The following is an 8,280-nucleotide window of genomic DNA, read 5'->3' as shown; positions in this document are numbered from 1 at the left end:
CAAGCCTGGCTCTCTCTCCTTGCCTTGCCCAGGTGCTCCTGGCATTGCTGAGGGTCTCTCTGGAATGGCAGTTCCAGCTGCAGGGTCAGGCCCAGCCCTTGGGCTCCTTCTGTGCAGGCTGAGCACAGCAATGGGGTGTCCCAGCTCCCTGTGCCTGGGGAGCTCTGGGCAGGGCAGGCTGGGAGGCTGACAATGAGCCCACTCTCCTAAGCAGTGCCATGGACAGGACCCTTCGTTTGTCCTTGGGAAGCCATCCAAGCTGTGACACTTGGGGACAGGAGTGTCCTTAGCCAGAGTGAGTCTGAGACTGAGAAAGGCTGAGCCAGTTTGATCTGCTGTGGGTCCCTCTGCTCTTAGCTGTGTCAGGCTGATTTCCAGGGGAGCACAGGGACTGCCCTGGATCTCAGAAAGGGCAGCTGGGGACAGATGGAGTGACAGAGAAGCTCCCTTCACCCTTCACTGAGTTGCAGCCACTGCTCTTGCATTGCACAGTTCTCTCTGATCTCCCTCAGGGCAGCAGGAAACTATCTCAAACTGCCTTTGGCTGTGACTGTTCCTTAGCCCTGGGACAGGAGATGCTGCCAAGCTCCTCTGCCACAGGAGCAGTTTGGGCTGATGAAATCCAAGCCCAGGACTGGCCCCTTTCCCATTCCTATGACCCCACTGCTGCAGAGCAGAGCTGACCCCTCGGTGTCCATGGGAAGGGCCTCTGCTCATCACAGCAACAGGGCCAGATCCCAGCAGAGCTCCAGGCACAGGGCTGAAGGAAGGGCTCTGAGAAAATTGGGTGGCAGAGAGCAGCAGGGGCAGGGCTGGGAGAAAGGGCTTGGACATTGCTCAGCAAAGTATGCCCTGACTTGTCAATGTGCCCTCCTTGAACAGGACTCCATGGGCAGAGTGAAGAAATGTCCAACAGCAGCTCCATCAGCCACTTCCTCCTGCTGACATTGGCAGACATGCGGCAGCTGCAGCTCCTGCACTTCTGCCTCTTGCTGGGCATCTCCCTGGCTGCCCTCCTGGGCAATGGCCTCATCATCAGCACCATAGCCAGCAGCCACCAGCTGCACACACCCATGTTTTTCTTCCTGCTCAACCTGGCCCTCACTGACCTGGGCTCCATCTGCACCACTGTCCCCAAAGCCATGCACAATTCCCTCTGGGACACCAGGAACATCTCCTACACAAGATGTGCTGCACAGCTCTTTTTCTTTCTGTTCTTTATTGAAGCAGAATTTTCACTCCTGACCATCATATGCTACGACCGCTACGTGTCCATCTGCAACCCCCTGCACTATGGGACCCTCCTGGGCAGCAGAGCTTTTGCCCACATGGCAGCAGCTGCCTGGGCCACTGCCTTTCTCTGTTCACTGCTGCACACGGCCAATACATTTTCCCTGCCCCTGTGCCATGGCAATGCCCTGGGCCAGTTCTTTTGTGAAATCCCACAGATCCTCAAGCTCTCCTGCTCCAAAACCTATCTTAGGGAATTAGGGCTTCTTGCTGTTAGTGGCTGTATAGCACTTGGTTGTTTTGTGTTCATTGTTTTCTCCTATGTGCAGATCTTCAGGGCTGTGCTGAGGATCCCCTCTGAGCAGGGACAGTACAAAGCCTTTTCCACCTGCCTCCCTCACCTGGCCGTGCTCTCCCTGTTCATCAGCACTGGCATATTTGCCTACCTGAAGCCCCCCTCCATGTCCTCCCTGTCCCTGGATCTGGCCCTGTCAGTTCTGTACTCGGTGGTGCCTCCAGCCCTGAACCCCCTCATCTACAGCCTGAGGAACCAGGAGCTCAAGGCTGCAGTGTGGACACTGATGACAAGAGGCTTTCAGGAATATTAAACTGCTGGCCAATTTCTGTAAACCACTTGTAATAAAATCATTTTGATACCGCTTTTTGGCTTCAATTTGAAGATTCTTTTTCTTTGTTCAAATTTTTTAATATTGTCCACTCCAGGCTACTTGCCCAGGCTCTTTCAAGACCACACCCAGGCCAATGCTCAGCACAGAAATCCCCCGTGAGCAGCCCCAGGCTGGTCGTGGACAGGCTGGGGGCAAACAGCATGGCTGGTGCTCTGCAAGGGCCTTGGGGGAGATGGGAAGGAACAGCAGAGCAGGGGCTGATCCATCCCCAGTGCGCTGGACAGCCCAGGGTAGCATCCTAGAGCGTCCTCATGGAGCTGCCAACAACATCCCCCCTCTGCAGCCCTGGCCTCTCCCCCAGTTCACACAGGTGCCCCATCCTTGCAGGCACAGACACAGCAGCACTGGCTCAGGAGCCCCTGCTTGTATTGCACAGAGCAGGGGGGAGCACCCCCATGGTGTTGCTGTGGGGTCATGAACCTGAGGGAGAACAAATCCCATCAGCCCCTGGGGCCAGCAAGGGCTGGGGGACACCAGGGAAACCCCTCAGCTTTGTCCTGGTCTCTGCAGTCAGCCAGAAAGTTTGTTCCCATGAGCTGGGAGTTTCCTGTCCCACTGCAGGCGCTGTTGCTCAGAGCCAGGGCTGCCTGGCAGACACCCCCAAACTGCCCTGAGCATTTCCTTTGCTTCTCCTTTGATTTCTTTCCTCTTCGTGCTTCAAATTTCTTCCTCTTGCTCACCCCTGTTCCCTTCCCTGCAAACAGCCCATCCCTGTTTGCCCTTCCCTCTCTGGCCCCACTCCCCATTGCAGTTCCTGACTTGGCACCATGGGAACGTCCCTTGGGCAACAGGATCATCCTACAAGTGCTGCAGGAATTGTCTGCAGGATCCTGCAGTGCCTGGTGCTTCTCCCTTGCCACAGGCACCACAGGCCAGGGGGGCACATCTGGGCTGCTGTGTCTGCCTCGTGGGCTCCCTGTTCTGGGCAATGAGAAGGAGCTGCAGAGGCTCTGCAGGACTGGTAGGATGGGCTTTGGGCCTGCCAGGAGAAGCTGAGGGACCTGGGCTGCTGGAGCTTCTGAAGAGGAGGCCCAGGGCTCATCCTGCAACTGCTCCAAGGGTGATTTCAGAGAATCACAGAATCAGCAAGGGTGGAACAGGCCATAGAGATCATCAAGTCCAACCTGTGCCCTGACACCACCTTGTCTCCCCTGAGCCTCTTCTTCTCCAAGATAAACAACCCCACCTCCTTCAGCCACTCCTCACAGGACTTGTGTTCCAGACCCCTCACCAGCCTTGTTGCCCTTCTCTGGACACACTCCAGCCCCTCCATGTCTTTCCTTAATTTGGGGACCCAGAGCTGCAAACAGCACTCAAGGTCCTCCCCAATCATTGCCCGGCACAGGAGAAGAATCACTGCCCTGCTCCTGCTGGCAACACCATTTCTGATCCAGTCCAAAGACCATTTGCCTTCTTGGCCACCTGGGTACACTGCTGCCTCATGTCCAGCCTGCTGTCCATCAGTCCCTGCAGGTCCCTTTCTACCTGGCTGCTGTCCAGCCACTCTGTCCCCAGCGTGTAGCACTGCAGGGGTTGTTGTGGCCAAAGTGCAGGACCCGACACTTGGACTTGTTAAACCTGACCTTGTTGGATTTGGGCCCTGGATCCAGCCTGTGCAGGGCCCTGTCCAGAGCCCTCCTATCCTCCAGCAGATCTACACTTGCACCCAGCGTGGTATTTCCACAGTTCTATGAGGTCCCAGAGTGTCTCAATGGTCTCCACAATTCCTTGAGGCCTCCCAGTGTCACAATGTCCCTTTGGTTCCATGGCACCCCTTGGTGTCACAAAGTCCCTTGGATCCTTGGGCCCTACAGTGTCACAATGGCCCTTGGTCCCACAAGTCCCTGCAGGGTCACAATGGATCCTTGGTTCCATGAGGTCTGGCAGTGCAGCAATGCTCTCCTTGGTTCCACAGTGTCACAATGGTCTCTTTGTCCCAAGGGCCAACACGGTGTCAAACATGTTTCCTTCATTCCAAGAGTCCCTGAGGAGCAGCACTGGCCCCTTGGTTCCAAGGGGCCCTGCAGTGTCACAATGGCCCAACATGACGCCAGGTCCCGCTCTGTCACAATGCTCTGCATGGTTCCACAAGGCCCTGCATGGTCACAGTGGCCTCTTGGCTCCATGAGGCCTCAGAGTGCCACAATGGATTCCTTGGTGCTGCAGTGTCACAATGGAGCCCTGTATCACAAGATCCTGCAGTGTCACCAGGCAGCCTTGGTTCCATGGGGCACCACTTTGTCACAATTGTTCCCTCAGTTCCAAGAGTCCTTGCAATGGAGCAATGGCCCCTTGATTCCATTGTCCCCAGGCTCTCCCAAGGGTCTCCTTGGTTCCACAGTGGCACAATGGCCCCTTGGTTCCACAAGGCCCTGCAGTGTCACAGTGGCCTCTGTGGTTCCACCAGGACCCAGACTGTCACCATGGACTCCTTGCTTCCATTCAGCCCCGCAGTGTCACAATCGTCCCTTGCTTCCCCAGGGCCCTGCAGTGTCACAATCATCAGAGAATCAACCAGGCTGAAAAAGACCTTAGAGAGCTTCAAGCCCAACCTGCGACCCAACACCACCTTGTCACCTAGACCCTGGCACTCAGTGCCACATCCAGTCTTTCCTTAAATACCTCCAGGGACGGGGACTCACCCACCTCCCTGGGCAGCCCATTCCAAAGCCCAATCATACTTTGTGTGAAGAATATCTCCTAATGTCCAGCCTAAATGTCCCCTTGTGCAACTGAAGGCTGTGTCCTCTTGTCCTGTCCCAGTTCCCTGGGAAAAGAGCCCGACCCCCAGCTGGCAGCATCCTGTTATCAAGTTGTAGAGAGTGAGGAGATCTCCCCTGAGCCTCTTCTTCTCCAGGATAAACAACTCCAGCTTCCTCAGCTGGTCCTCAAAGCTTTTGTGCTCCAGACCCCTCACCAGCCTGGTTGCCCTTCTCTGGACACACTCCAGCCCATCCATGTCCTTCCTAAATTGGAGGGCCCAGATCCAGACACAGCACTCAGGGTGCTGCCCAAATATTGCCCAGCACAGGGGAAGGATCACTGCCCTGTCCTGCTGGCCACACCATTCCTGATCCATTGGAATCCAAGGGGTTGGTTGAGGCAAAAGGTGGGGTGGGTGCAGGGACAAAGTGTTATTGCTTGTCAGCCATGAAGGGTCTTGATTTTCATATTTATTCAGACTGCATTAGAAGGTGCTGATGGTGAATATCAATTGGAGATTGCTGATGTCCATCTATAAGCCATAAAAGAAAACAGGAAAAAACAGTTCCCTCTGCATGTTTTTCAATACAATATATTCACTTAGAATGCACTTCTGAAATCTAATAAATCACAGAAGATGTGAAAACTTAGATTATTCCCATGGGCTTTTCTTGTTCAGGTGTTTTGAAAAAATGTTTATCAGCCTTTTTCACTGAATTCCTGAACTGAAGAACTCAAGAAAGAAGAGGCCTCCGGAGTTACAAAATTCATCAGCAACCTCCCAGTGGTGGAGGATCCATCCCCATCAAAGCAGCAACGAACAGAAATGGGCACAGCTCTGTGGCTGCCCCAGGTTTGACATGGGCCCTTGGCCTCGAGCAGGAGCAGCTCTGGAGGGACCCAAGGCCGGGACTCTTGTGCTGCCCTGGGCAGATGGGATGGCAGCAGGGGCTGCAGAGCTCTCAGCACCTCAGCCAGAGGGGAGCAGGGCACCCAGGGAGCCTCCTTGTGCCTTGGCCAAGCCCCTTCCCCCATGGCTGGGGCTGAGTCCTGTGGGAGCTGCAGCTGCTGCTGTGCCCTTGACAGGGGCTGAGGCTGTGGGGCAGTGCCCAGAGCAGCCTGGCCTGACCAGAGCTGTGGGGCCAGAGGTGGCTGGGCTGGGCTGGCCAGAGGCCCTTGGTGCTGCCCAGAGCTCAGGGAAGCTGGCAGAGCTTGCAGGGAGCTGGGCTGGGTTCAGAGAGCCTGGCACAGACACCATCAGTGTCCATCTCAGCCTGGCTGAGCGTGCAGGGGCAGGACTCAGGCCAGGCCTGGTGGGGCAGGGCCAGCGCCTGTGCCAGGCATTGAAAACAGGCAAGTGGCCCAGAGAGGAGGCTGCTCTGTGCCCTGGGGGGCATGGACAGAGCAGGGAGGGGGCCCAGGACATTTGTCAGCACCAGCCTCTGTCCCCTGCCCTTGGCAGCCCTGGCTGCTGAGCCCAGCTTTGCTCTGGGCTGAGTTTGGCTTTGGCCCAGCTCCATCGTCCTGCAGGGCTCAGGGCCTGTTCCCGGCCATGGCCAACCCTGGCTGCCTCTCTGCTGGCCCAGAGGCCGGCAGAGCCCGGGGCAGGGCTGTCTGTGCAGGCCCACAGGTGCCACGGGCTCTGCAGGAGCTGGCAGAGGCTGCCCAGCAGGGAGGCCATGGGGCACAGAGCCCCAAGGCTGCTGTGGGCACCACGGCACAGGGGCCCTTCCCAGCCGCAATGCTCCTGGCCTGGGCTGGGCCTGCACAGGGGCTGTGCCACCATGGCTGGGCCAGCACAGGGCCACAAAGGAGCCACGCAGCCGCTGCCGAGGCTGACAGCAAGGCCAGGCACAGACAGGGAATTGCTGAGCATGGCCTGCGCTGGGCAGGGCTGAGTGTGCCAAAGGCAGAGCTCAGCTGCCCTTGGGGGCTGCAGGAACAGTCCAGAGCCCAAAGAGCCCCGATGGCTGTGCTGGAGACCAAGGCTGGAGCAGGGAAATGCAGGGCTGCTGTGGAATGGGAGGGGATGGAATTCCTGCAGACTCATCAGCTTGCAAGGTGCTCTGCTCTCCCTCAGCTCCTCTCCAACAGATGCCAATCCCAGCACAGCACCTCAGGGTTCTGGGGCCCTACAAGGAGAACAGCCTGTTCATGGACACTCAAGTGATGTCTGCCTGGAAAGGGGCACAGGTTTTAGTTTCATCATCTATAAGGAAATCTTTATTATCTGTGTCACTTGAGTACTTTGAAGAAGTGGTAATGTTTTCCCACCAGGATCAGGAGTTTCCTGGATCTACTGTTTTCTTCTACTGATGGCAGGAGAAGAAATACTGATCATCCCCTCTACCTTTGCCACCAACATTCAGTCTAGTATTTCATTCCCTTCTTCTGTCAGGTGTTTTGAGCTCTCCTGGTTAAATGGCCATGTCCAAGGACATCTCTTCATTTAGAGCAGCTGCATCTATGTCCTTCCTGTTGCTCCCAGATTTCCTCCTGCAGCAGTTAGTGGTCATTCCAACGTGTCTCCCTTAAATTGCTTCATGCTTTGAGCTTTCAGAACGTTAAATATCTCCTTACTCAGCATCTTAGGTGTATTTTTATCTTTTATATCACATCTTCTTATGCCTTTGTCTAAAATCCTTCCTGTATGTCAATCCCAGGTGGATGGTGGACATGCCAGATGCTGCTGGGATGTCAAAGGAGCAGAAAGAAAGGTCTGGATGTCTATCAAATTTTATCATTTTCACATTTTTTCTGTTGGCCAAGAAGAAAAATCTTTCTATGCCTCTGAGCCCCACCAGTTCCTGGACCCTCAAAAAACACAAACCTGATGAGTTGTGGTTTCCACTCCAGTGGCTGCACTTGGACCTCTCTCCATAGCCAGAGCAGAGCTCCCTTGTCCCAGAAAGTCCCTGGCAACTGAGTGATGAAGGAAACTGTCAAGGATTTTTTGCAGATAGAGGAGTGTTTGCAGGACAATGGCCATGATCAGCTGATGCACAATCCAGCCTGCTTGGGATAATGGACAATGGACACGTTCACAAACAATAATGGACATATTCAGAAAATGGGGTCGGGATATCCTTGAAAAAGATACAAGAAGAAGAGTCATCAGGACTCAGCAAGTTTATCAGTGAGCTTGGGAAAGTAAGAAAAAAGACAGTTCATGGGTGGGAGAGAAAACTACAGCCAGACGCATGAAAAATTAGGTGATACAATCAGCATCCTATTTTAGGCACGTGAACAGTTCAGTTTGATCAATCGTGTATTACCTAGAGATGTATGGACAGTAGAGAATTATTATAAATATAGTCTTTTTATGGATAATAAATTTGGATTCACTGGATCATATTGGTTATGGTGTGATATCCCTGAACCTCCGCATCCCGCAATTTCCCTCCCCCCCCCGCCCCAGGAAACAGGACAGTCTGTGGGGATCAGGGGCAGGGCAGAGCCAGGGAGAAGAATGACTTTTGCATTTGATGGAGCTGTGCCTTCCCTTGGCTTTGCTGGCTTACAGTAACTGAACATTCTTCTGTGTCCCGGGCAGCTCCTTCTGCAAGGAAAGCAGGTGGGAGTTGGAGCCAAGGAGCTGAAACCTACAGGTACAGTGTGGGCTGGAAAGAGCTCAGATTTGCACAAAGGCTGCTGTGAG

At 54.7% G+C, this 8,280-nt stretch overlaps 1 protein-coding gene across 1 annotated transcript; it reads left to right on the top strand.

The window, feature by feature from the left end:
* Positions 1–887: 887 nt before the first annotated feature.
* LOC311158178 (olfactory receptor 14J1-like) lies at positions 888–1,838 on the top strand (the record flags this gene model as incomplete). The annotated part of the gene is made up of 1 exon (XM_084213429.1): positions 888–1,838. The coding sequence occupies exon 1, from the start codon at positions 906–908 to the stop codon at positions 1,836–1,838; it is 933 nt and encodes a 310-aa protein (XP_084069555.1). The 5' UTR covers positions 888–905.
* Between the last annotated feature and the right edge of the window lie 6,442 nt (positions 1,839–8,280).

Source organism: Fringilla coelebs (genome assembly GCF_963513975.1).
Source record: "Fringilla coelebs genome assembly, chromosome: 12".
In the NCBI taxonomy this organism is placed as follows: domain Eukaryota; kingdom Metazoa; phylum Chordata; class Aves; order Passeriformes; family Fringillidae; genus Fringilla; species Fringilla coelebs.
The sequence above is the reverse complement of the archived record's forward strand: the minus strand, read 5'-3'. Positions and strand labels throughout refer to the sequence as shown.